The 27,287-nt window shown below is 56.3% G+C and overlaps 2 protein-coding genes across 2 annotated transcripts; both read right to left on the minus strand.

Annotated features, from left to right (window-relative positions):
• Positions 1–64: 64 nt before the first annotated feature.
• Positions 65–1,496, minus strand: LOC121672477. The gene is made up of 3 exons (XM_042045131.1): positions 779–1,496; positions 427–556; positions 65–330 (listed from the first exon to the last, which is right to left on the minus strand). Exons 1-3 carry the CDS (start codon positions 1,494–1,496, stop codon positions 129–131), a joined length of 1,050 nt encoding a protein of 349 aa, XP_041901065.1. The 3' UTR covers positions 65–128.
• A 51-nt stretch (positions 1,497–1,547) lies between these two features.
• LOC121672475 (nuclear protein localization protein 4 homolog) lies at positions 1,548–27,287 on the minus strand. The gene is made up of 17 exons (XM_042045128.1): positions 27,144–27,287; positions 26,094–26,174; positions 23,696–23,808; positions 22,842–23,021; positions 20,384–20,432; positions 19,355–19,449; positions 18,606–18,729; positions 17,887–18,066; positions 17,042–17,128; positions 15,495–15,566; positions 14,486–14,612; positions 12,207–12,367; positions 6,024–6,095; positions 4,901–4,996; positions 4,106–4,222; positions 3,199–3,301; positions 1,548–2,848 (listed from the first exon to the last, which is right to left on the minus strand). The coding sequence occupies exons 1-17, from the start codon at positions 27,156–27,158 to the stop codon at positions 2,691–2,693; spliced, it is 1,830 nt and encodes a 609-aa protein (XP_041901062.1). The 5' UTR covers positions 27,159–27,287; the 3' UTR covers positions 1,548–2,690.

The raw sequence follows: 27,287 nt of genomic DNA on the forward strand, positions 1-27,287 counted from the left end.
TCTGACACCTCCCCAAGTGATGCCTGCGCCGCCCCCAGTCCGAGCCCCCCAGGCGCTGCCCCTGTCCCTCCCCCCCGCCGGGCTCAGCCCCGGCCGCCGCCCCCGCCCCGGTGCCGGGCGAGGGTCGCTCACTGCGGGGTCCCGGGGACCCTGCGGGGGCTCTGGAGGACCCCTCCCCGGCGCGGCGGGGCTGCAGCACTCCGGGCCCGGCTCAGCTGCTCCACGGAGGCTTCGAGGTGGGCGAAGCGATCCGAGAGCCGGCCCAGCTGCTCCTTCAGGGCGCGGAAATCCCGGTACAGCTCGTCCAGGGCTCCCGACAGCGCCGGGATCCTGCGGGCGCAGCGGCGTGAGGGCAGGGACCCCCAAATCCCACCCCCCCCCCCCCAGGGCGGGTGGCATTCCCCCGAGGGACCCCCGGCCCCTCACCTGCCGTAGTCGGGCAGCACGGTCTGGTGGTCCGACAGCAGCAGGTTCCGCAGCTGGGACGTGATGGCGAACTTCCAGTTGTCCAGGACCAGCGTCAGGTTGGCGCAGCCCCTCGCCGAGGCTCTCTGGGCTGGAGGGGCCGCGGTGGGACGGCGAGCAGTCCCCAGGAGCAGGACCCTCACCCAGGGCAAGACCCTCGCCCAGCCCCTCACCTGGGACCCCTCCAGCCCCGGACAGGACCCACCCCCCACACCGGGGCTCCCTCCGGCCCCACACCCAGGGCAGCTGCCCGGTCAGGCCCTTGCCCGTGCCCACATCCCGGTGGGAAGGGGGTCCCGAGAGCGGGAATTACCGTCTGCTCCATCGCCCCCCGCCGCCGGCCGCCGGCACGGCTTGGCTGCGCAGCCCAGAGCGGCGAGGAGCAGGAGCGGGAGCAGCCGGGCCATGGCGGGGCCGTGTCCCCGCGTCCCCGGGGCTGTCGCGTCCCCCAGCACCGAGCCGCCTCCGCGCTCCCTCTCCCGCGGCCGCTCGCCGGGCTGCGCTCCCCGGCTCTGGCTCCCGCGGCTCCCGCTCCCCCTTTTCCAGGCTGGGGCTGGCACCGGGCCCGGCCGCACGCGGCTCCGGGGCTGATTGCAAACAGACCGCGGACACCAGCCCGGACACAGGGGCCCGGCCGGAATGCGGAGCACCCCGGCCCGTCGCGGTGATGGAGTGCAGGCGGCACGGCCCTGGGGAGCAGCGTCCCCCAGTTCCCGCTGGGAACACGGAGCACTGCCTGGCCGCAGGTGACAAAGCACAGGAGGCACGGTGCTGCGTGCCCCTGTTCCAGTTGGGAACATGGAGCATCCCGGCCCCATCCCGGCACAGACTGGAGCACAAGTGGCACCACGCTGGGGCACGGTGTTTCCCCATTCCCGTCGGGAATGCAGAGCATCCCAGCCCCATCCCAGGTGACAGTGTTGGGACACAGGGTGGACCAGATTCCACTGGGAACACAGAGCATCCCAGCCCCATCCAGGCCCGGGTGAGGGACCACAAGAGGCACGCACTGGGGTGCAACATTCGCCCATTCCCCTTGGGATCGCGGAGCACGCCGGGCCAGGTGACAGAGTGCAGGAGGCTCTGGTTTGAGGTGCTTTTATTCCACATTACTTGCAGCCCCCACGCCTGGGTCAGCCCAGCCCGGCCCGGGCGCTCCCAGCGCTGCACCCCCAAACCCCAGCACACCCAGGGGAAAAGCAACCGCAGCCCGGAGCCGGGCCTTGGGATGAAGCCTTTGGAAAGCCCCAGCGAGGGGCAGGGGGCTGGGCGTCCCTGCCCCGCTAGGGTCTGGGCAGTGCTGTCCTGGAGCAGGACAGGGCCTCTGGACCCCTCCCATGAGGGGACACAGGGCAGCGCTGGAACCGGTGCCCCCGAGATTGAACCAGAGCCCGCAGAGCCAGGGCTGGGGAGCTCCAGGATGGGCCTGGGGGTCAGAGGCCCTGTGAGAGGAGGGCTGAGCCCCTCCAGCATCCGCCTGCCTCTCCCCTGCCCAGCGGTGCCCAGGGCAGCCCCAGCGGGGGGCTGAAGGGAGGCTGGGGGGCAAGACCGCTGAGCCTCAGCTCCGGCCAGGACACGCTCCGGAGGGACGTGGGAAGGCACCAACTGGCTCCCAGGGCACGATGGAGGTGAGGTGGGTGCCCGAGTTACGTGGCTGCCCCGCACCCCTTCCCTGGGAGCCTAACCGTGTGCAGCGGGGGGACACGGCACCCGGAGGGGACACCCCTCCCGCAGCCCCCACGGGGTGCCAAAGCTCACCAAGCAGTACCAAGCCACGAACTGGCACGTGCCCACCCCATGCTCGGTGTCCAGGGGTGCCTGTCCTGCTCCGGGAACGTCACAGCCACCTGCTCGTGTCGCCGGGCCGGTCAGTGCCGGAGCTGTCGGGATCCAGGCACTCAGGCAGGCAGGGAATGAGAGCAAAGCTGTGGGCAGGGAGATGCCAAAGCCTCCCTCTCCCCTTGGGTAGGAAGCGGGCACAGGCAGCCCCCTAAGCCCCCCAACTCCCCCAGGGCAGGCTGGCAGCAGCTGAGGGTGGTGGGGGGCCAGCCCAGGCACGGGCTGAGGAAAGCGTTGGTTGTCCGGGCTGGGAGCCCCCAAAAGGGAGCGAGGAGTAAGTGGGGGGCTGGAGCCCCCCGTGCCCAGCTCCACAGCCCGGGCTGGAAGCTGAAGGGAGGAGAGGGCAGGGACAGGCGCCGCGCCGGCCGCTCCAGGCAGGAGCGGGGCTAGGAACGGGGCAGGCTGCACATCTCGCAGTGGTCCGTGCCCGGCTGGTTCATGAAGGTGCAGTGCTGGCAGGGCCACATGGCCGCGGCCACGGCGTGCGACGAGCCCCCCATGGCGCCGTATTCCTGCAGTCCCGGGAGCGGGACCCCCACCGTGCCTGCGGGAGAGAGCCCGGGGCAGTGCTGGGATCCCGCTGCACATCCCACCCTGCAGCCCCCCCATCAGCCCTGCCCCATCCCTGGAAGTGCTCCAGGCCAGGCTGGATGGGGCTTGGAGCAACCTGGTCCAGTGGGAAGATGGCAGGGGGTGGGATGGATGAGCTTTAAGATCCCTTCTAACCCAAACCATTCCAGGATCCCATGACCAAGGAATAGCTTCCTCCCCACGAGCCTCCAGAAGCCTCTGTGACAGCTTGGGAGCAGTTCCACACAACCCCCAGACAGCTCTGCCAAGGGACAAGGGACCCCTTCCCTGAGGGACGCCCTGCCCCAGGGACCCCCCTCTTACTGCAGAGCTGCTCGATGGTCGCCCACTGCTCCGATTTTTTCCAGGTCTGTGCAAGCTCCTCATTTTTGGTCCTCACGGCTTCCAGCAACAAGCTGATGCTGTCCTGGAAGTCACAGGTGGGAAATGAGCACTGGGGACCCCCTCCAGTGCAAGGCAGGACTCTGAGTCTGAGCTGTTCCCCCATGCCCGACATCCTTGGGGTGCCCCAGTTTATCCCTCTGCTCCCCCAGCATTCAGACAGACCCCAACACCCGAAAGCTTCCCTTCCTCTGCTTCCAGGAGGTATTCCCTACCACTGTCGGCCAATCCCAACTCCCAGAGGTGCAAACCCTCCATGCTGGATCACTCCAGCCCCCATCCCTGCCCGCATCCCGATCTCCAGCTGCCCACGGTCATCCCGGCTGCCTCACACATGCGCAGCCTCTGGCAAACACGGCCCAGCTGGGGCTCCCTGGGAAGCTCCGGTGGTGCCGGGGCAGCCGCCAGGCCCCGGTGCCCGGCCAACGGCAGCAGCAGAGCTGCAGAGCCAGGACCTTGCTGGCCTTGAGTTCTGGGGGCTCTGATCTCCTTACTGTTCCCACCAAATTCCTGATTCTGAGATAATTTTTAAAACATTTCCAGCTCTGGGAGCTGCAGCCAAGTTGGCTCTGGGATCATGTGGACAACCACCCCCCTCAGTGCTCCCAGCAGCTCAGGGGCTTTGTGCTTAGAGCTTGAAAAAGGTTTTAGAACTCTCTAAACCTTCTCCCAAAAGCTTGGCCAGGAAGAGCCAGCACAAGGCCCTGCCCAGGGACATGGGATGGCAGAAATGGTCACCTCCACCCACTTGAAGGACCCCTGAGGGGCTGAGGGCCCTGGGATGGGGGGGGATGGTGTGGGACAGGACCCTCCCTGCCCCGTTACGTACCCGCAGAGGCATGACCTCGTTTGTGACCAGGAAGAGGAGCAGATGAAAATCGGAAATGATGTCTAGGAAAATGGAGGAAGTATTTTGGGACAGGTACGTGGCCAAACTGTGGAAGTCCTGGAGAGAGGGGACAGTAATGAAGGGAAGTCAATTCCTATTTGGATCCACCAACAGATATTCCTGCCCCTCTGGCTATTGTCTGCAATGTGCAGGGACATTTCCAAAAACAGACCCCCGCCTGCCTGACTGAATCCCAGCTAACAACTTCCAGGAAAAAACACCTCTGGACCCACAGCAGCTCCCCTTGACCAACCCCAGCACCCACAGAGCCGATTTCAGATCCAAGAGGTGCTGAGGGGGAGCCAGGCAACTCCAGCCTTGTTCGTACAGAAAAGAGGGAGTAGAGGACAGAGCAGCCCCTTCCTCCCCGTCCTCTGCCCTGGCTTCTTGCAGGAACAGCTTTCTGTGCTTAAAGATTCCATCCAGGAAGAGAAGGCAGCACTCTGGGAGCAGGAACACACCCCAGTCTCAGCAGGTTTGTGCTGTCAGCATGGGGCTGGAGCTGCCTGGCAGGCACAGGGAGCCCTGATCCCATCACGGATCCGGCGGGAGCTCGGCACCGGCCGGCAGTCGGCATTGGCATGCAGACAGTGCTCCGTGCAGGAAGGACCTTGGCAAGCTGAACTGGGAAGGGGTGACTTGAGGGCACAGCTGTCCCTCTGCAGATGTCAGTGAGCACGAGGGAGGCAGAGCCCATCCCTGTGGAACCCGGCTCCATCAGGAATCGCCCCTCACCTGAGTTTCTCCCAGCACATCGCGGTTCTCGATGGGGAATGGATTTTGAGAAATAGAAAAAGTGTAGACTGGATCCTTGGGGAAAGTTGTAGTAATCTAAAAAAAAAAAAAATCCAAGGAAGGATGATCAGAGACCAGTGGGATATGGGAAGCAAGTCCAGATAGCCAAGAACAGCCACAGCTCTGATGCCAGCTCAGCCAAACAGTGAGGGACTCTGCAGGGATCTGATGGGTTTTAATTTAATTTCAAGTGATATTCCATCACCACACCCTTGGCTCCCTTTCTAAGGGAGCTGGAGGGACACGATGGGTTTGGTCCTGACAGACGCCATGGAGAGCATCCCTCTCTGCACAGGTCACTGGGATATGGCGATCCTGGCAGAGCTCTGCCCTCTGCCAGGCAGCTGCTGCTGGAGGGAGGTCCTGGGAGGGACCTCCTAATGCACATTCCACCCCTCTGTTTTCATCCCAGCGACATGCCAGGTATCCCAGGAACACGTGCCTTCACTCCTGCAGGAATTGCCGTGCTCTGGCACTGCCTGTGCCAGGGGCAGCTGGACCAGAGAGGCTGCTCCAGGTGGATCTAATGGCTGTTGGCACCACCTCCAACTCCAGCAATATCATCTGGCATCCCAATTATTTGCTTTCCTGCCTTCCACGCCGTAACTTTGCTTCCCAGCCCTGGGGCTGAGCCGTGCCGTGCCTGGCAGCAGCTCTGCTACGGCCAAGCCGTGCCAGAGCGCGAATTCCCTCCTCCAAGAAAAGGCATTTCTGGACAACCTGCTGAGTCACTTGAAGGAGATGGATCCCTAATTGCTGCTCTGGAGTTTCCTCATTAGGCAGTGCCCGGGACATGGGTCTGTGGGGCTGCTGCTTCCTGGCCACATGGCTCTGGGCCAGCTCAGAGCCGTGATAAGGCACCAGGCAGTGCTCTCCTGGAAAACAAATGTGTTCCCTGGCAGCACACCGACCCCAGGGAGCAGGGCAGCCACCTCCCTGCTAGGAATGCTTGGCAGCAGCAGGCAGAGGAGGATAATCTGTCTCAGGAATCACCTCCACTGGGAATTTCAGAGGTGGGTTAGGAGTTTGCTCCACTCTGACCACATGTGCAGGGAATACTCACGTCTATGATGAGGTACTCGACCGGGAGCGGGCGAGCCAGCTGAGTGATCTCGTTCCCAAACTTGTCTATGTCCTGAAAGAAAAAGAGTTGGATTATTCCTCAGCATAGAAGTGGTGTGAAGCCCAAGGGATCCTGCCCTGGAGATGCTCATGCAGAGTCCTGAGCTCTGGCAGATCACTGAGGGTACAGAAAAGAACCTGGATGGGTGGTTCAGGGCTGCCCAATTCCCTGCTGCTCCCTGGGGCTGGAGATCTCTGTAATTCCAGCATCTCTGAGATCAGGATCTCTGTTTCCTTGTGAGCCAAGAGAGTGTGGGGTCATGAACCACCCTGGGATTGTCTCCCACTAGAGAGAGGCTTGGAATTATCCAGGGACTGTAAAGGTGGGATTCTACTCCATGATCGTTGTGGGTCCCTTCCAACTCCACATATCCTATGATTCCATGATTTTAAATGGCATTTAGGAAGCAGCTCCATCCTAAAGAGAGGGACAGGCCACCTCTGCCTCCTCAGCCGAGGCAAACCCGCCTTTCTGCAAATCCAGGAGACCCTCAGCCAACTCTTCATCTTGGAATTGGGAATCCGGGCACTTTCTCACACCCAGACCCTTGGAACCAGCACATCCCACGGCGTAAACTTGTTTTGCTTTGCCAGACGAAGAGAACATAAAGTTTAATTAGGGAGACAAACGGCCGGCATATGTTCATTAATCATAACCTGACAATTAGACGTGATTGATGTCAAACACGCCGGGTTCAAACACCGATTCGGAAATAAATCCCGGAGAACTGACACTTTTCATTAAGGATTCCGTACGAGGGGGCTGTGTTTTCTCCCTAAATCATCACTTAACGTGGTATAAATCATTCATGGAGCCCCACATAAATCACACGCCCGCAATTCCCGGTCAGGGACGTTGTACTGGACGTTCCATGGGCTCTCGGTGGCGGGAGCTGGACCCGGAGCTGCCACCCCCAAAGGCTGCGAGTCCCACTCTTCCCGCGTGGGATGGGAGCAGCGTTCCATGGGCTGAGCCGGGGAGCACCATGCAGGGACACGCTGCCCACGGCTGACTCCAGGACTCCCTCCCCTTTCTCCCAGCCATGCTTTCTCCCGGAGAACACCACTCCAGCACCACTCCCCCGCTCTCCCTGGTGTTTACACAGCACAGCTATGCGGAGCAGCAGCCAGCACCATCCCTCTGCCAGTCAGACCTCGCCCCAGCAGGCTCCGGCATGCTGCTCCCCTCCAGGCACAGCCCCCTTTCCCGACCCCCTCCACAAGCCCCCCCTGTCCCCAGGAACTGTTCCCTCTGTAAAAAAAATCTCCCTTCCAGTCTTTGAAGCTCCTTTGAAAGGCAATCCTGATTAGGATCTTTGCTCCTCGCACATGACAGGTTGTGGCCTCAGATCTCTCCGGCTCGACAGGAGCAGGAGGAGCCATGGAGCCTTTTTTGAGAGATCACAGGACCCCAGAGCCAACCTGCTTCTAGATCTCAGTGATACCACAAGAGGCAGGAATCAGATCCAATCAGCTTCCCAAACACAATCCTGCCCCTGCATGAAGGGACCTGCAACAACTCATGCATAATTAGCCCATCTGGAATTCATTTTCCAATCTAATTAAGTTCTAATATGCAGAAACATTTTTCCAGCACCTGTTGGCTTTAATCTCCCCCTCTGGGGATTTCCATGTTAAATGCCTGCTTTTTCATGGCATGCTGTTGAGGCCTCCACAGACTGGAACCTCGCTCCCCCGAGCCGAGGACATGCCCTGATCCTGCAAGGACAGCCCCCCCAAACCCCAGCATTCCTCTCCCACCACCATGGATCATTTAATTACTTTTTAAAGGCCTTAATGAACATCAAATTGAGATTGTTGGGATAAAGATCCTTATCCTGAGCTTGGCATCACCAGGACCCTCCGAGCGCCCTGCTATTGCTGCAGCCTGAGACCCCCAAAGCCCAGTAGCGCCTGCTCCAAAGGGAGGTCAGGAAGGGGTTAATGGAGCCACAAGCGTTTGGCTCCAGGACAAAAATCCAGCAGCAAGGCCTGGAGGGTCTGGACAATGCATCATCCCAGTGGAGATTGCATCAAGGCTGGGATTAGAGCCTTTCAGCCACTGTTTGGAGGCAGGAGCTGCACTGGGATGAGGGTGAACAGGGAAAAGGACAGACACCTTGGCAGGATGGAAAGACTCCTGGGTGGCTTCAGGATTATCCATGGAGGGTGAGGGGAGCAGCCAAGTGAGGAGCCCGGGGAGCTGCCAGCCAGGAGGGAGGCTCCGGATCCGTGTCCCAGGACAGCCGTGATCATCCCACACTGTCACCATCCCACGCTGTCACCATCCCACGCTGTCACCATCCCACGCTGTGAGCATCCCGCATCCCACGCTGATATTCCCGACCCGCTCCCTCTGCTGAAGGCACGGCGGAGCTCGGCAGCCATCTGTCCTTGCCATGTGTGAATAAATCCCATCTTTGCTCTTCCCTCTGCTGACTTCCAGGCGCTTTCCCGGGCAGTCCTGCCCCTCGCACGGGGAGCGCGGCTGAGGCGCAGAAACGAAGCGACTTCTCCAAGAGCAAGTGACAGGTCAGGGAGAGTTGAAACCCTTCCCAGGAGACTCCTGCTGAGCTAATCCAGCATCCTCCTCCCCAGAGGAGGACATTTAAGGCTAAGGCGGCTCATGAGCTAGTGGGAGGGCAGCCAGGGAAGTCCTTCCCCATCAGTGAACACTCCCTGCAGCCTGGCTCCCCCTGGGAAGAGGATTTCCAGTGCCATGGTAGGACAGCCTGGCTCAGAGGTCCCGCTGGGCTCTAATGGAAGCAGGGCCCTGGCTCAGGGCTGTCCCAGGGAGGGATGGGACATGTGTCACTGGTGCCAGGCCAGGGCTCAGACACGGCTCAGCTGCAGTGAGAGCTCAGAGCTCGTGTGGGACTTGAGGGCAAAGGGCTCTTGCACAACGCTTGTAAAGGGCTTTTGTCTTACACCATCCCAAAGAAACTCTGGAGGGACATTAAACCATCCCAAAGAACCTCTGGGGGGATAAGGCAGCTGTAAAATACAATTCACTTCGAGGATGATGATGACATCGTGTTTGCGCTGAGCTGTCACAAATACCTGTGATAAGAGACAAAGCCAGCCAGCCCCCAAATCCAATTATCCAAGAGTTTTAAAGCATCTGTAAAACGTCAGAAATCTCTTCCCTCAGCCGATGAAGTGAATGGTGGAGCAGTTCAGCACCGAAGAGGTCCTGGGCCAGTGGACTGGGAGGAGGTGACAGCAGGGACAGGGTGCAGCAGCCCCAGGGAGGGATCCCTCAGCTGCACCCCGCCCAGTGTTGAATATCAACCCAAGGTACATTCTCAGTGAAATCCAAATCAATCCAGCTGTTTTCTAAAACCAGATGGACAGAGGAGGCTGCTCAAGGACAGAAGGCAGGATGGAAAATGCTCGTGTGGACTATTCAGCTGGGCTCACCCTCATCCAGCTCAGAAACTGGGTGAAGCGGCCATTGCAACATCATCATCTTCACTCACAAGGTCTTTACCCCGACCTGGGCCGTGTCTCCACGTCATGGACTCCTTCCCGAGCTCCATGTGCTGAGCTGGCCAAGCAGCACATGCTGGTTGTGCCCCGTTCCAGCTGGAACCAGTGCTGAGCGCTGATGCTTCCCAGACACCCCAGGAGGGATCTGTTCTTCCTCCTGGCTAATCTTACCTGGGGAGGCCCCTCAGAGCAAAGGAACTTGTTCTCACAGTCCCCAAACCCCTCAAGTTCCCCACTGGAGCACAGCTCTCCCTTCCCGGGCCAGGAGAGCAACAGCCACGAGTCCAAAGCCTACTCCACGGGGGTGGCTCCTCGGAGCAGCAGGCGAGGGGCCAACATAAAGGGAATGGTAAAGGAATACAGAAATCACACAGCTGCAGGCTCAGGAAAACCGCAGGACAATGCCAGTGCCATCAGTTTTCCCATTTCCATGGAAGAAAAGCAGCCCCTTTTCCCATTCGCAAGCCGGAGGTGAATCCACCGCGCTGCCCTCGGACAGATCCGAGTTCCACGGGTCCTGCCTCACATCTGGCTGTTCTATAAATACATCCACACTCCCCAAACATTGGCCTCCTGGTCCTCATTCAATTAGAATTAATTTGTAGAGCTCCTTTCATCCTAAAGGGCTTTTCAGATGAATACTTGGATATTGCATGGGAATGCACGTGGACTTTTCTCTGCGCAGTCCCAGAGAAAACAGCAACTACTCCAAAGTGCAGCTTTCTCCCCAAAAACCGGCTGGGGGGTTGGCACAGAGGGGAACCCCCACATCACAGACTGGGGACAAAGAGAGAGCAAGGTGCTGGACCCCAAAGATTCCATGCCGGAATCCTGCTGGATTCCTGCTCTTCCTGGAGTTCATTGGGGCTCGGACACGGCTGTTGTTACCATCCCAGGATGAGGTAGTGTCTCTGACCTCAAGCCTTGCACATTTAATGGGACCCCAAAGGTTTCCCAAGCCAGGAGTGACTAAGCTTTCCATAGATTTAAGAACATTCAAAAATAATTGAGGGATCCTAGAGCCAAACCCGTTGAAGGCTGAGGGAGAATCCCACCCGGCAGGGCCATCCTCGAGCACTCCCTGAAAAGGGCAATTAGGGAGAGAAGCTCTAAAACATGAAATCAGCTGCAGCCCGATCCAGTGAATCAGTGGTTGATGGAAATTTCCATGGAAGGCTGGAGCCATCCGTTCCCATTTTGTTTATCTCCCTGCTTCAGATTAGGGATGGGAGTGAAGCCCTTCTTGGAACACCCACCAGCTTCCTGCTGCTCCCAGCACCCCGGGTGGGCCACATGTGGGCCACAGACCTGCAGGACCTCCTGCGAGGCTGCCCGAGTGTGGCACAGCCCGGGCTGCTCCGGAGCAGCATCAGGGCATGCCAGGAGATGATCTCATCCTGCTCACGTTCGGGGCCAACCTTTGCACACCCGGCTCTGCTGGATCGTAATCGGCCCCGGCTTATCAGCTCCTAGGAGGAAGCTGCCTGCCCAGAGAGAGCAGGATTCCATCTGCTCTCCCTCCCCAGCACTGGATTCAGCCCAGAGCTGTTCCTTGTTTCCAGGTGGGGTCAAGCCAAGCCAGCAGTCTCGCACTAAGGGGTGGAAACCAGCATGTCCCAGTCCCAGGTTCAGGGCATGCAGGAACACCCTGACCAGCTCCATTCCCGTTGCTGGAGCACAATCCACTCATTACACTCTTCCCAAGTGAAGGCAGCTTTCCTTATCCTGCGCTCCTTAAGGGACAGCTTTACCACAGGCAGCAGGAGCAGACAGGACAGGAAGGAGATAACTAATGGGGTGATGGATGGCTAATTAGCCAGTGAGCAGTGGCATTAATTAACTCCTCTATCCCTGCTCATGGGGCACCAGGAGCCCTGGGCTGGAGCGGCAGAGCTATCAGCATCCGCAGAGTCTGATCCTGAGCTCCCAACTCGGCCATGCAGGCATGGGAGGGGCTGAAGGGCTCCAGGAACAACTGGCAAGGGAATAACATTCCATCCATCACCAACAACCCCAAAGTGCAGCAGGCAGGGACAGCAGTGACACCTCATGTCCTTCCAAGACCCCTCCTGCAGAGCTGCCTCCAGCTCTGGGCTCCTCAGCACTGGAAGGACATGGAGGTGCTGGAGCGAGTCCAGAGGAGGGGATATTCACCCAGAGATATTTACTTGGAGAAGGCTCCAGGGACACCTGAGAGTCCCTTCCAGTGCCTAAAGGGGCTCCAAGAAATCTGGAGAGAGACTTTGGACAAGGGATGGAGGGACAGGACAAGAGGGAATGGCTTCCCACTGCCAGAGGGCAGGGTTAGATGGGATATTGGGAAGGAATTCTTCCCTGTGAGCAGGGTGAGGCCCTGGCACAGTTTACTCAGAGAAGTGGCTGCCCCATCACTGGAAGTGTCCAAGGTCAGGCTGGGCAGGGCTTGGATCAACCTGGGTAGGGGAAGGTGTCCCTGCCCATGGCAGGGGGTGGAATGGGATGAGCTTTAAGGTCCTTCCAACCCAAACCACTCCACGACTCCATGAAATTGAGTATTTTGGACCCACTCTGGATGCACATTTTCCCTGCTGCTCCTCAGGATCAGAGCTTGGATCCAGGGGCACATCCCGGAGCTGCCCAGGCCCTCAGGCCTCACCTTGTAGAAGACATCAGGCACGTACTGCTCGCTGCTGGACTCCTTGGCGTAGCCCAGCTCGGGCGCGTCCCGGCAGGGCAGCAGGCACTCGTCCCGCACCAGGGCCATGCACTGGTTCGACACCTGGTACCCCTCAAAGTGCACCTGGTTGTCAGGACCACCTGCAAGAGGAGAGGATGGTTAAAGATCCCAGGATCACTGAGGCTGGCAAACAGCTCCAAGATCAACAAGTCCAAGCTGTGGCCTATCCCCACGGTGTCATCCTTGGACACCTCCAGGGCTGGGTACTCCACGTCACGACCCTTCCTATGGAGAAATTCTTCCTGAAAATCCTGCACAGGGGTGATTTCCCTGGTGTAACTCCAAGAGAAACGACTGGAAGAGCAGCACTAAGGTTGGACTCGATGATTTTGGAGCCCTTTTCCAACCTTAACAATTCCAAGACTCCATGATTAAACACAAGGCTAACAGTGATGAACACCGAGGTGAAGCTGCTGGTGCTGCTGCATGGGAAGAATTTTAGGCAAGAATTCCCTCTAAACTCCACATTTTTGTAGTCACACACATTTCCACAACTATCCCAAGAGCACAGAGCCCAGGGAACATCAGGAATGCTCTGCCAGGAGCTCTAAGGAGGAGGAGCAGCTGCCCTTTTGGGGGCTCTGACAGCATCACCCTCCCACTACCCTGCAGGTATCTCCTCCTTTTCCAAACAAAAGCCAGGCCTGCAGCTCCTGTGGGCCTGTTTCACTCCCAAGGATCCCTGAGCTGCAGATCACCTGGTCATGTCAGGCTTGAACAGTGTTTTCTCAGCCTGTACTGGATGGTTTGGTGGAAATCTGACATGGAAAGTGGGAATTAAGAGCCTGGCTCATGGAAGGATCACATGCTTGGCGCTTCCATTTGGATAATGTAAGCAACATCAGGTCATGTGTCACTGGAATACAACTGGAAAGAGAGGAGGGAGGCAGATGGTAGGAAAACGTTACTACTTCCAAAGCTAGGAATTCAGGAGGGGATAGGAATCAATCCATGTGGAGGATTTAAAGGCAAAGTTGAGGCAAACTATCCAAATACATTTCTGCAGCACAAAAAGAGGGACTCAAGTGTTTAAATAGAACCTGCTGGGCTGATTGAACAGAGGAGAATGAAATTAGCTGGAACAGCAAAGAGGAAATATTCCTTTTCTACCCTTTGATCTGTAACCTCAATCACTCACTGCTCCAGAACAAACACTCTGAGAAATTGAACATAGACCAGGACGGGGGAAGGCCTGAACACAGTGTGTTTGCTCAGTAAAACACCTTGTTTAAAAAAAAATTAAATAAATATATATATAGAAAAAGAGAGATACAGATCTATATTTAATGAGAGATGGATGCGTTTAGCAGTCTGGAATGTACAGGCACGGGCCTGTTAACTGAAAAAAGAGCTTTTTCACTGAAAAAAGGCCCTGGGAACCCTTACAAAGCCAGGCTCAGGGCAGGCAATGTCCCATCTCACTTTCACTTTTCACTCTGGATGTTATTTGGAAGTCATGAGGGTTTTTTCATTGTGTTAAACAGAGCCAGAACCAGCGATTCTGCTCCAGGGAAGGTTTAAATGAAGACATGTGTCATCCCATGGAGAAGAACAGAGTGATCTGGGAGCACTCCAGCCCTCCCAGCACATGCCAGTGTCCCCCCTCCCAGCCCAGCCCATCCACGGTGCCTCTGGAGACTGCCTGAAAACGGCTCAGACCAGAGGGCTTAACCATAAGCACTTTGCAGGAGCTTCTGTTTTACTCAGCCAAAAAAATGTTTCCAAACATTTTTTCTTTTTTCCCTGACAGGTTTCCCTGACAGCACCATGAGGGAGGTAAAGATCCCTCCTGAACCTCCTGAAGGAGGAACTAATCAATAACTCTGAGGATCTGGAGTGTTGTGCTTCTGCACTGCTGCTTCCAGGCAACAGAATCTGGAGCTTAAGGATTTGAAACAAAAAGTGAGCAACAGTTGTTGCCCTGGCTGCAGGCAGAGAGTGATTTCTGGGTCTGAGAGGTGGGGCTGAGCCTCAAATAAGTCCCTTTAAACAGCTGTAGAGTGAAAAACAGGTAAATAAATAATGAGTGAATAATTGTAGAGAGGATAAGACAAAGAATGAGAAAGTATTTTAGCGTGATAGAGTAAAACCCTTGTTAAATAGGACAGATGGCGAGCAGGACCTGTGATTTTTGGCATATTCCTCTACTAACAAGAGGTAATTCAGGTGAAGCCCAGAGGGCTGAGGCCAGTTAGTACCTGTAGCCACAACTGTGACAAACTTGGATCCAAAGTGCCCATCTGGAGAGAGGCGACAGATGTTGGGCTGCTGGTTCTGGAAGTTGCCAGCTGTGATGCACTCCTCTGCACTCAGGAAATACGTGTCCTGAGGGGAGAGCACGGACTCCAGTCAGCGAAAGGACAAGGTGACGTAGCCCAGACCTGTTTCCCTGGGCTGCAGCCAAGGAAAACGACCAACACCCCAGGAAAACACGCTTTCGTGGAAAGCTGCTGCGGAGCCCGGGACAAGAATGTGACCTGTCAGCTCCCCAGCCCTGGGCTGGCTCAGGACTGTCCCACAGAGAGTCCCACCCACCTCTACACACCTTTTTTCTGTTTGAAAAATCAAGTTTCACTTTCCAAATATGGATATCACTGGGTTTACAAGGACAGGAAGCTGAGGAGGTCGAAGTTTGAGCCACGTATGTGTCACAAAGCCCAGCCCATGGGAACATCCTCTGAGTCACTCTGGCTCACTGGGTTTGTCCCCTCACATCCCCCTCCGCTCCCTGAAGTTTTCTTAACCCTAAAAAGGGCAGGGATAGATGGCATATTGGGGAGAAATTCTTCCCTGTGAGCAGGGTGAGGCCCTGGCACAGGTTCTCAGAGCAGCTGTGGCTGTCTCATGCCTGGCAGTGCCCAAGGCCAGGCTGGACAGGGCTTGGAGCAGCCTGGCACAGTGGAAGCTGTCCCTACCTGTGGTGGCACTAGACGGGCTTTAAGGTCTCTTTCCACTCAAACTATCCCACAATTCTATGAGCACCATTTCCTCAAAGCAGGGGCGTGAGGGGCTCCAGCAGCTCTGCCTGCTCCCCAAACACTTCAATCCCTAACATTTCCAAGGGTTCCAGCTTGTTTTCCTTCAGAAGTGCCTGGAAAACCCCATCTCCCAGGAATTCCAGTGTCACCTGCAGCCCTGGTTCAGCTCTCTGCCTGGCACAGGAGCTGGAATTCATTGGGAATTCACTGCGTCCCACCTGGATCTCACCTTGTTCCTGCTGTATCGAACGGTCCCTTTCCGCGTGTCTTCCGAGACCAGGTCAGTAAATATCCAGCCGACCTACACAGGGGGATGGAGAACATTGCTTTAAGGAAAAAAAGGACAAAAAAAAGAAGGAAAGAGGAAACCAGAAGAGCTCAGACATTTTCTGCTCACAGGACACGATGTTCTTGGCTCCTCTCGGCCCTGTGCACACTGCCTGCAGGGAATGGCTCTCCCAGCTGTGCTGGGCTCCTTGGAATCCCATTTCCAGGAGCAGCAGCATGCCAGCTGGCCAGCCAGGGCACCTGCAGCATTAGGTTTCACTATGAAATATTTTTTCATGGAAAGATCTGGAGGCTGCAAGAGGCCTCTGTGCCACCACCCGCTCCCACCCCCAGCATTTCCTACGGAGCGTTTGGAGCGGGACCCAGCGCCCGTGGGTGACAGAGCAGCTCATGTGGCCCCAGCCTGAACCTCTCACACAATCCCAGTTTGAACCTCACACACACTGGTTAAGGGAAAGCTCACACTGGAGTGTGATCCATTCCAAACTGGAGGCTGCAGCGACCCCAGAGAGCACATTCCTGCTTTCTGTGGTACCGACACACCTCAGAGCGAGTCCTGTGTGACATGTGTCCAAACCCCTGGCATCAATCCTTCCACAGAGCTGTGACATGGACACGCACCTTGGGATGATCCCCCTCCGCCCAGGGGCCAATCCCAGCTCCTACAGCATTAACCTTTCCAAGGCAGAACTGATCCCAGCGGCCCCGGAGCCCAGGCAGATCAAACCCTGCACCCAGCACTCGGTGACGTGTTAAGCCCCATGGATTAAAAATATCTGATGGGAGAACATGGAAATAAATAACACACGGAGAAGTTCTGCTCCAGCCTCTGGCGAGCGGTGGGATCTTATCTGGGAGAACAAAGCCCTCCCCAGATGTTTACAGTCTGCACTGAGCCTTCTCCCAGGCGGGTTTTCTCCAGCAAGTCAAATCTTGTTTGTGTACATCCCATTCCTGGCATTCCCACCATACCACCACTGCTCCCAAACCGGAAAACATCAGTGCAAGTTGGAGAGCTGTCAGGAAACCAGGGGATCCTGATGGGATCACTGGAAGGCTGGAACTGAGGGGGACCCGCACCCCTAAGCCCACACACCACTGACTCCCTGCAGCACCAAGGAGGGGACCACAACCCAAGGGGATTCCCTGCTCCTGGAAACAGAGCACAGAGGCAACTCCAGCTCCATCTGGGCACAATTAGCACTTGCCACGGAGATGCTCCCAGGAATGGCTCCTGTTGGAGGGGGAAGAAAGGGAAGATGGAGTTTGTGCTGTTTTGCTCCTGCTACTGCAGTCACACAGCCCTGTGAGGGGCCTGTGCTCAGGAAAACCCTCTGGATTTGGGTTTTAGACCTAAAAATGTAACAGCTGCTGACACTTTAGCAGGATTTAGGTAATCTAAAGGGACTTGGATAACCCCATGGAGCTGGAGAGAATTGCTGACCGCTTCCCTGCCACACAGACACACAAGATCTGACACATCCTGACCTTTCTGAGGCCGAGCTTTGCTGCAATCTCATCCACAACCTCGGCTTTGGGATCCTCCAGGATCTCCAGGCTGTTCTGGGTGCCGATCTGCAGCAAAGAGACACTGGTTAGTGACACAGAACTGGGGAAAAGCCAGTACAGCCACTATGGGCAGTGAGGCAGGAGATGGGAGCAGAGGTCTGGGCTTCCCCTCAGCCATCACCATGGACTGGTGTCACCCCAGAGACCTCCCTGTGCCACTCTGCTCTCACACCGCACTCCCAAGGATCCATTTGTTCCTTTTCCACTGACAATCCGTTGGATTTCACTCAGCAGCCGTGCAGAAACCATGAGGAGGAAGGAAATACATGAGGAGCACTCGGCTGAGGAGTGGTGCCGTGCCCCACCTAGTGGGGATTCTGGCTGCTCCAGCCAAACCCATCCTCAGCCGCTCCATCATTTTGTCTTCAAATCATTTAGACTTCACTCTGTCTAATTAAGCTGCTTAATTTTTCCCAGAGAGCTGGTAAGGAACTGAAGCAAGGGCTGCAACTGCTTTTTCCTAGCACAAAATCTGCTGGAAAGCCAGGAATCGAGGAAAGATTAAAAGCGAAATCCGCCGTTAGAGTCACCCCGGATTCAAACCATCCGAGGGTAAAACACAACAAAAAAGCAGAACTGAGGTCTAAAATTCTTTCTGGGCAGCAATGGATGGTGACGTTCAGGACATAAATCATATCCTCTTTCACTCAGGACAGTTTTCCTTGTGGAGCTGCAGCTGGAAATACCCTGTGAGGTTTTCCAACCTAAAAAGGTGTTTGTGTGCTCCCCAATACTGAGCGGCCCCTGAGGGCCCGGGGTCTCACCTGGGGGGGTTCATAGATGGCCGCCACCTCCGCCCGGATTCCCAGCGGGATGTCTTTGTGCTCCGTGTACCGGCCGTACAGATATCCCAGATGTTGGTTCCCTGTCTTCCTCCAGAAGTCTAGGAAGCGATCTGCAATTGTGTGGTTCTCAAACATGATGTTGTCAACATGCCTGTATTTCTGTTTGACAAAGTTCAAGCGTCAGGCCGTCCTCTGCTGGCTCCGGTCCCTTCCCAGGACACACACCACCCTCCGGAGCTGGATCCTGCACAGCAGGGATGGGGGAGGCTGGGGGCTCCCTCCCTCTTCCCCTGCTCAGCTCCCACCCCTTGGCACTGCTCCCTGCTCAGGCTGGAGCGTGGGATGTGCTCAGCACCCCCAGCACCTCGGGGGCTTTACTGGGACCTTTGCCCCAAGAGCCTCTGCAGGTAAAAGGACACTGACATTTAGGAGGAAACAAGCAGAACCTGAGTGGCCTTTTAGATTCCGTGAGGAAAACCAGTAGGACTAATCACCAGGATTCACCACCAGGGCTGCCAGCGCAGTCCTCACGCTGGGAGGAAATTCTGACCCAGGACATTTTGGAGCCCATTTTGCAAGGCCTGAAGATCTGGACAGGATTTCCCTGACACCCAGAGGCTTTGTGCTCCTGGTTGGCTTTTTTCACCTTTCCCAAACTAAAAGCCAGGTCCCCTGGCAGGTCGCCGAGCTCCTCTCACCTGTCGGTTGAGGGTGATGGCGCTGGGCTGGCACTTGGTGCAGATCCCCTCGGGCCAGGGAGGGTGTCCCTCACACCCCGACTTGATCTTACAGCTGATGTTCTCCAGGGCTACAAACTTCCCCCTGGGAGAGGGGGGAAGAGAAAGGGGGAAGAGAAAGAGGAAGGTGGGAGAAGAAGAGGAAGAAGGATGAGAAGGGGGAGAAGAGAAGGAAGAGGGGAAGAGAAGGCTGCTGTTACCACAGTAAATGTTTTTGGAGCAATAATTTATGGAGCATGCAGGAAGTAAGAGATTGTAGCACCAAGGCAAATCATCCTTTCATGTGCACAAGACTTCCTGGAAAGGGAAATTCCCTTCAAATGGAAGTCTCATGGACCTGAGTTGCACCTCCCAAAGAGATTTTAAAAGTCTCAATGGTATTTAGGAATAGCAGGGAGAAGATTACACCTCTGTGTAACTTATGTCCACCAAGTCTGAGAACCAGGCTTGGAGCTTGGTGTAGTTAGGGAACCTCTTTCCTTCCATCTGGCTTTCCCCCCCATCAGGAATATTTCCTGGAAGGAATTATATTGCCACTGGAAAAGGAAAAACAGAAACAAAATGGGGACATAAACCAAAAAGACTTAACTTTTCTCCTCCGTTTGCCACTCAATCCTCGTGTCCAACCCTGAGATCTGTCTGTACTTTCATTTGTGTTAAAAAAAACCAAAGCTCCAACTAGATTCCCTTAAACCCAGAGATTTCCTTACTTGTCTGCCCCTCCGGTCAGCTTCCTGATGTAGGCATGGAATGACATGTGCTTCACAGGAGGCTCCAGATGGTTCAAATAATCCTCATCGAAGGGCTGCCAAAAACACCACACAGAGCAGAGCCAGGTCACACACCTGTCTGATAACACCCTGATCCCTCGGCAAATGCATGTTCCACACTCAACCCCGCCAATGTGGAAGCAATCAAGGAAATTCAGGCTCATTTTCAAGGCAGCTACTACTGGGATGCAAACAGTGCAGCTTTACAACGGGGAGTTTTACGGTGGCCTCCTGCTCTGGGAACAGATTGGCCCCACAAATCAGAATCTCAACGGCAAAAAGCTTTTTCCTTTCAGTATCTGACAACAAACAACGGGCCCAGCTGTTCCAGCACAGCCAAGGACTCCCAGAGCACTTCCAGAAGCGGGGAACAGCCATCCTGGAGCAGCCAGGATTCCCTCTGGAGGGGGGGCTGCTGCTTCGTGCCGTAAATTACACAGCCCAGCACGTTTGGAGGCGTCACTAAAGCTGCTTCAACCTGGATAATCATGGAATAGTTGGGAGAGGCCTTAAAGCTCATCCCATTCCACCCCTGCCATGGGCAGGGACACCTTCCACTGTCCCAGGCTGCTTCAAGCCCCGTCCAAGCTGGCCTTGGGCACTGCCAGGCACGGGGCAGCCACAGCTTCTCTGGGTACCTTGTGCCAGGTGGTTAAACTGGAAGTGCTGGGATCCAGGAGAGAGGGAACGAAATGAGAAAATCCAGGAAAAAGTGAAGACACAGGGAAAATGGAGCACTTTTGAAGCACTTTCTGTTCAACTCATTACTGCAGAAAACCAGCCTTAACCAGGATCAACCTGGGGGCCCCAAGGCCTCGAGCTTTAGTGATCCCAGAACCAGCAGCTCTGGCAGTGCACGGCAGGATTCCAGCCTGGAGCTGCCACCTCTTGGCAGGCAGCATTCCTGGGAAAAGTGTTCCTACTGGGAGGAACTGGGGTGTGTCTGTAGCACCTTCCTGGGGCTCTTACCTCCAGTGGGACACAGTGCACGCATTTGCCCAAGGGGCCGTGGCGACACCTGGGCAGAGAGAGAGAACTGGGGTTAAATCTCATTTCACCTGGAAACTGCAGGAGACCTTATCTAATCATGGAGAAATCAGCCTGAAAAAGTTTTTTGAAGTAAGTTTGGTGTGGAAGAGCTACACGAGCTCTGAGCAATTCTCCACCCCCCCCGGGAATATTAGAGAGGGATCATGGAATGGTTTGGGTTGGAAGGGTCCTTAAAGCCCATCCCATCCCACTGTCCCAGGTTGCTCCAAGCCCCAGTGTCCAGCCTGGCCTTGGCACTGCCAGGGATCCAGGGGCAGCCACAGCTGCTCTGGGCACCCTGTGCCAGGGCCTGCCCACCCTCACAGGGAAGGATTTCTTCCATAAATCCAATCTGAACTCCCCCTCTTTCAGTTTGAACCCATTCCCCCTTGTCCTATCACTTCAGCTCCTGTTGAGTTGGACTTCAATTACTTTGGTCACCCCAAGATAATTTCACATAAAGAAATGGCAACAGCTTGAGGTTCAATCTGAGAGTCCCAGCCAGGATCAAACCCTCCCAGTGTCCCCGGGAAAGGGCTCAGCTGTCCCAAAAGCCACTGGAATCCAAGTCAGATCAGGTTTTACAGCCCTCCAAGATCGAAGAATTCAATCCCTTCAAATTCAAAGAATTTTCAGCCCACGTGGCGGGGTGATTTTAACAAAAAGCCACCCAAAATGTTCATCCTTTATCAGGCACTGGCAGGAACAGCCAGAGAAGTGTGTGTTTATCGAGCAGATAAAGTCCTGCTGGGTAGAATTACAGAGGGGAAAGCATCTCCTCTTGTGGTGATTGCTTTAAAAAAAACCCTAAACCAACAATAAAACATCCCCCAGCACCAGGTCAGTGCTGGTTTCCAAAGGAAGGGCCCAGGAGAGGTGCAGGGAGGTTGGGCTGTGGAAACAATGGATGGGATCCAGTTGCAGGAGTGCTTTTAAGGACGTTTTGTGGCAGATAATGTACAGAAAGGAGAGTTAAATGCTGCTAAAGCACTCAGCATCCTTCACTGGAGATTGATCCACAATTCCAAAGCCAGGAACCAGCCCAGACAGCTCCTTTTATCCTCAACACCCTCCCCTGGGCCTCGGCTCCCTGCTAGAACAGCTTCATTGATCCCTCTGAAAAATGTGGGCGAGTTCAAGGCAATGTCTGTGCCACAGAGTGGTGGGTTTGCCTTTATTGCTCCAGTGATGTGACATCCCATCATTTACGGTCAGCTGGGAAGGTCAGGGAGGATTTTCCACAAACTTCCTCATTGCTGCAGTACTGAACATAAACCACATGGAGGACAACCCCACGGGGCAGGGCAAATCATTCTGTTTTAGCAGGAATTCCTACCTTTAAAATTTTCCCTCCAACCTTTTTGGGAGTCTTATTCCAGAGGGTTCCAGCCCCAAGGCTACAACCAAGGCAGACATCAGGCCAGGGCCCAGCTGGGCCATTAACACTGAGCAATAAAAGCCCCTCCCAGCAGAGGATGTTTTAGCAGCACCAGGGTAGATTTTGGGTGGATTTCACTCGTTGTGTTATTTTTACACAAAGAGGAGCTGCTTTGTTTCCCTAAGCCTCTTGCATGGAAGAGCTTTGGGAAGTTGGACTTTGGTGCATTTTTGTGAGCAAAAGGGACTCCCTGGTTTCATGGAGAGGTCAGACGTGATGAAGGGAAGCCAGAAAGTGAGCAGGCAGAAACCCAAGTCCCACTTCCAAACCTCTGCCATTGGATACTTTCACTCCTTCCCTTCACTTCCGTGTTTTCCTTTAGGAGGAGTGGCTGGATCGGAAGGCACAGCGTGCTCCTGCTTGGGACAACAAATCCTGGAATGGTTTGGGTTGGGAGGGACCTTAAAGCTCATCCCATCCCAGCCCTGCCATGGGCAGGGACACCTCCCACTGTCCCAGGCTGCTCCAAGCCCCGTCCAGCCTGGCCTTGGGCACTGCCAGGGATCCAGGGGCAGCCCCAGCTGCTCTGGGTACCCTGTGCCAGGGCCTGCCCCCCCCACAGCGAAGAATTCCTTCCCAATATCCCATCTAACCCTGCCCAGGAAGAATGCACAGTGTTTATTGTAATCTAGAGAATTCCATGTGTTTTAGGAGCACAAAACCCAGGAGCACGAGCGCCAGGGCCTCCTCCATCAGCACAATGGCTGCCCTGAGTGAGTCCTTCCTGCCAAAAACCCTGGGATTTGGGCATCTGCTTCCTCCCTGGGCTCACCAGGGCCCCACTGAACCTCCCAGGACAATGGCAGGGGCTGTTTTCCCCTGTGGATGTCCCCAGGGCACTCAGGATGGAGCCAAGGGCAGTTCCCACAGTAATTTCCTGACTGCTGGGCTGAGCCATGGCATTCCAGGCTCCGGTGAGCCCCGGATCCGCGGGCAGGAACACAACCCACCCCCACTTACAGCTGCTGGTCTCGGTTCCGGTAAATCTTCCCATCCTGCTTGATCAGGTACTGGTCAATCTCATCTTCCACCACCTGGGGGGCACCCCCAGGCCGGGAATTTTGGGAGACAGATGTGTCCATGGTCTCTGAGGAGGAGCCAGCTGGGCTGGAGGGATACAGGAACAGCATATCCCCATGCCTGCAGGGTGGGAAACAGCACACGGGTAGTGGGAAGTGTGGGAGACAACACCCAGGAAGCTGGAGGTGCTTCCCAGCAGGCAGCCAACCTCCTGGACCATGGAAGAGTGTGGAATGTGGCACAAATTCTAACCCAGACCAACACAGGTGGCAGCTGGAAGCTGCTCTGTGAGCCACCTCTTCCTGTTTTTATTTGCAATAAATGCAAATCCTTCCACCAGGAGACAAAACTGAGGGAAAAATATGGAGGAGGGAGCTGGGATGAAGGAGTGAAAACAAGGATGTGGGAGAAAAGAGGTAGGGAAAGGCAGGTGAGGGAGGGAGGGAGGGAAAGAAGGGATGTGGGAGGGAAGGCAGGGATGAAAGGGTGGAAACAGGGATCCAGGAGGGGAAGTGGGGGGATAAGGCAGGGAAAGCTGGGACAAAGAGGTGGAAAGCAGGAACTAGGGAGGGAAATCCAGGATGAAGCCTCCCCACAGCAGACACGCCCCAAGGAGTGACCCAAGGAACAGCCACCAGCTCTCCCGTGTCACTGTGACCCCCCCATTGCAGCACAGCCACCGAGGCCCCCCCTCCCCAGTCCCAGGAGGGACACTGCAAGCTGGGGACTCCTGGGATGTGATTCTTCCCATTCTGGAAGCTGGGAGCAGAGCCCCCCTCCCGGTGAGGACTCACTTGATCTTGAGCAGGTTGAGGGACTTGTTCTGCGCCGCCGTGATCTCGCCGGTCCTGTTGCGGTTGGTGTAGACGGAGAAGCCATTATTCCTGAACCCAAACTCCTTCGCCACCTGAAACACAGGGAGCAGCAACAAGCTGTGAGGTGCCTCACGAAAGGGGCTCCGAGCCAGTCCCGGGGAACTTCTCCTGCAGCAATCCAGCTCAATTCACCCCCGTTCCTGAGCTCAGGATAACGGAGATGGAAACACCTGGAAAAACAAGCAATGGATTAAAACAGGAGCTCAAACAACTTAACCAGAACTGTCTCTGCCTCACACAACACAAATGCAGAGTTTCAGCTACAGCCAGGCAAGCACTGTGTGACCGGAGGGGGAAACTTCTCCATTATCCCAGTTTTCTTGCTCCCGCTGCACCAGCACACACCACCAGGAGCACCAAGCAGATCCTCACTCCATCCTCCTGTGTGGACCAGAATTCCACAGTCCACACCTTCACCTGTGCAGATCTTTTGCCCTCAGCTCCACCTCCACCTCCCAGCTGCTTCACTCAACCCCTTCCTGCTGCTCTGTCTGGTTTTCCCCTGTTTTCTCCTCTCTCCCATGGAATTCACCCCTCAGTCCCCAGGCAGGTTTTCCCAGCTCAGATCTAGTCTGATTTACTTGGAATCACTCCAACACCTCTTCCCAGCAAAAATAATTTGCACATTTGGCCACTCGAGAACTTCATCAGTTTAAAAGTGGTGCTTAAAGTTTGTCTATTTGACAGGTTCTGCCCTAAATTCTGAAGTGAAAGGCCTTTATTAATAAAAGCAATCCCCGTGGCTTTGGTCGGAGTCAGGGACAGGATCCTGCCCACAGGACAAATCTGATGAGCCACCAAGAGCTGTCACATGAGCAAAGCCATGAAAAGCAGTTTTTTCCCGTCAGCTCAGCTGTGATTTGCAGCACTGAGCGATCCCCGTGAATGGGACCCTTTCACAGGGATCAGCTCCTGCTCCTCAGGCCACAGAATTCCATTTTTGGGGGCAGACAAATCCCACAACACATTAACAGCAGCTTTGAGCTAATTCCTGACTCGACTCTACCCTGAGCACACCCAGAGTGACTTTTTCTGCTGCTTTTCCCCGGGATGAGCCACAGGAGACGGGGAAGATTCTCCAGCCCCTTATTCCTTGAACACTTCTGGAGCAGATCCAGGTTAATTCCTAGGATGGAAGCAGCAATCTGGTACCTCTCTAATTACAGCTGTCCCCCTAAACACCAAACCCAGCCCCTGGGTGAGCATTCCAGCGTTAAAATCCACAGCACAGGTAGGAGAGACCTGGATTTAGATAAAACACAGACCTCAGGTGGGAAAATTTGCCACTTTTCTCTTCCAAGCAAACCCTGCAGCAGGAAACAAACCCAAACACATCTTTGCTCCAGCTCAGCCAGAGGACAGAGCCTTCCCCAGATCAACAGGCAATTCCAGGTGCTTCTGTCCTGGCAGGAAGTGTTTTCCAGCCCGATTGTTCCCTGGGGTAACCTGAGCCCTGGAAAGCAGCAGCTCGTTCTGCACAGGCTCCAGAGATCCTGGAAGCTCCTCTTCCCTTGGCTGAGGCTGCTCAGAGGCTGCAGGGAGTGTCCCTGAGCCAGCCCTGAAAAACATCAGGATTTTTCCTGGCCAGGTGGGAATGCTGTCAGGGAATGCTGTGCCACAGCTCCAGCCAAAGCCAGTGACTCACAAAGGGAAGCTTTGCACCTGCTGCCATTCCCTCCCCTCTCACAGGGCCAGGGAACCTGCCTGGCCCTTCGGGAACACACGTCATGGAGCACAGAACCCCCAGGCCGAGGCTTCCAGAGGAACTCCAGGAGGGGAACAAATGGAGAACTGCTCACTCCTAATGAACACAGAGCAGCTGCACCACGGCAGCTGAGAGCTCCCACCCGGCGTGTTCCCCTCATTGAGGGGCTCCTGAGATCTCACTCAGTCCCTCCCCCGCTCTCTCCAAACCCATCCTGGAAAACCAGGGGCACACACAGCACATCCAAACAATAATTCAAGCCCAAATCCAACAGCTGAGCCAGGCCTGGATCCCGCCTGGAGCAGGAGGTTTGACCATCCCATAGCTCCTTCTGCTTCCCTGCTGCCACTTCTTTGGGAGGAACCCAGAAAGGGCCCTTCCCAGGGAAGTTCTCACCCCAGGAAGCCCCAACAGAGAAGCTGAGGGAGTTTCTTCTTTAAATTTGTTATTTTCCCTTTGGAACAACACAAGCTACACCAATCAAAGCGTGTTTTTCCACACGGAATGCTGTCCCTTGCTGCTGCCAGGGAGGTTAAACACGGATCTCCCCCGGGACAGAGCCACGGGAGCCCTGCCCCATCCCATGGGAAGGCACTGTGGGTCCTGGGGTACCTTTTTGAGGAACGTTGCCACAGTTTCTCTCTTCGTGGCCGTGATTCTCTTCACTCCCTCCGGCGACTGCACGCGGATAATCTGGGAATGAGGGAACACCGAGTCGGGGAGGGGGGACAGAGCCTACCCTGAGCCCTCAGCCTCACATTCCCCCACTCCTCCCTCCTGTCTCCATCTTCCACAGGGCCTGGAAACACCCAGGAGAGCAGTTCTGGGGTGGCACTGGGTGATGTCTGCCAACATGGGGGGAATCGTTCCAACGCTCCTGGCTCTTGGCAGGAGTTGGCTCCAAGGAAAACACCTTCGGCCAAAGCTCTGACCTCTGAGATGGAATTAGACCTTCAGGAGGGTGGATCAGAGCTTCCAAGGGGGAGTTATTCACACAGGCACCGGCCCAACTGGTGTTACTGGGCACTGCACTGGTCGTGGCTGAGCCCCAGCAGTGAGGGAGCAGGGACAGACACGGGGCTCCAGCTGCTCCCGGGAAACCTGAGCTCCTGGATGGCAACAACTGGCAGCTCTGGGGGGAAAGGCCAGGGGAATCCTCCGGGGACAGGCAGGAAAGGCAGAAATGTAAATATCGGTGTCCCCGGAGTGTTGAGGGGCAGCGGAGGGACACGAATTGTTCTAAAGGGGCCGCTCCCGTGTGGCACGGGGACACGGGCAGGGGGCGGCGTGCGTGGGAAGGGGGACACGGGAGGGGACACGGGGAGCTGCCCGTGTGCCGCCGCCACCCCGCAGGAGCCCCTTTCCACTCTCCCAACTTCCCTCCCGGGCACAGGCCCGCCGGGACGGGGCCGGGAGCCGCTCACCGGAGCGAGCGGCCCCTTCTCCTCCCTGCCCCGAGCCCCCCGCCCGGGGCTCAGCGGCACCGCGGGATCACGGCCCCGACCCCCAGGGCCAAAACCACGGGGGACCCGCCCGCGGCGCCGCTCGGGAGCCTGCCCGGCCCGGACACCGCCGGCCCCAGCCCCGGCCCCCCGGCCCGGTGCCCCGTCCCGGCCCCACAGGAATCTGCTGCCTCATCGCCCCTCCCCCGGCCGCACTCACAATCGTCTCGGCCATGGCGCTGCCCGCGGGCCCGGGGCTCGCCGCGCGGCACAGACACGGCCCGGTGCGGCCCGTCCCGCTCCGCTTCTCCCGGCCCTTCCCGGCCCTTCCCGGCCTTTCCCGGCTCCTCCCGGCCCGGCCCGC

The sequence above is a fragment of the Corvus kubaryi genome, unplaced genomic scaffold, assembly GCF_017639235.1.
Source record: "Corvus kubaryi isolate FWS band 111438036 unplaced genomic scaffold, C.kubaryi_AGA036_p1.0 62567, whole genome shotgun sequence".
Lineage (NCBI taxonomy): Eukaryota > Metazoa > Chordata > Aves > Passeriformes > Corvidae > Corvus > Corvus kubaryi.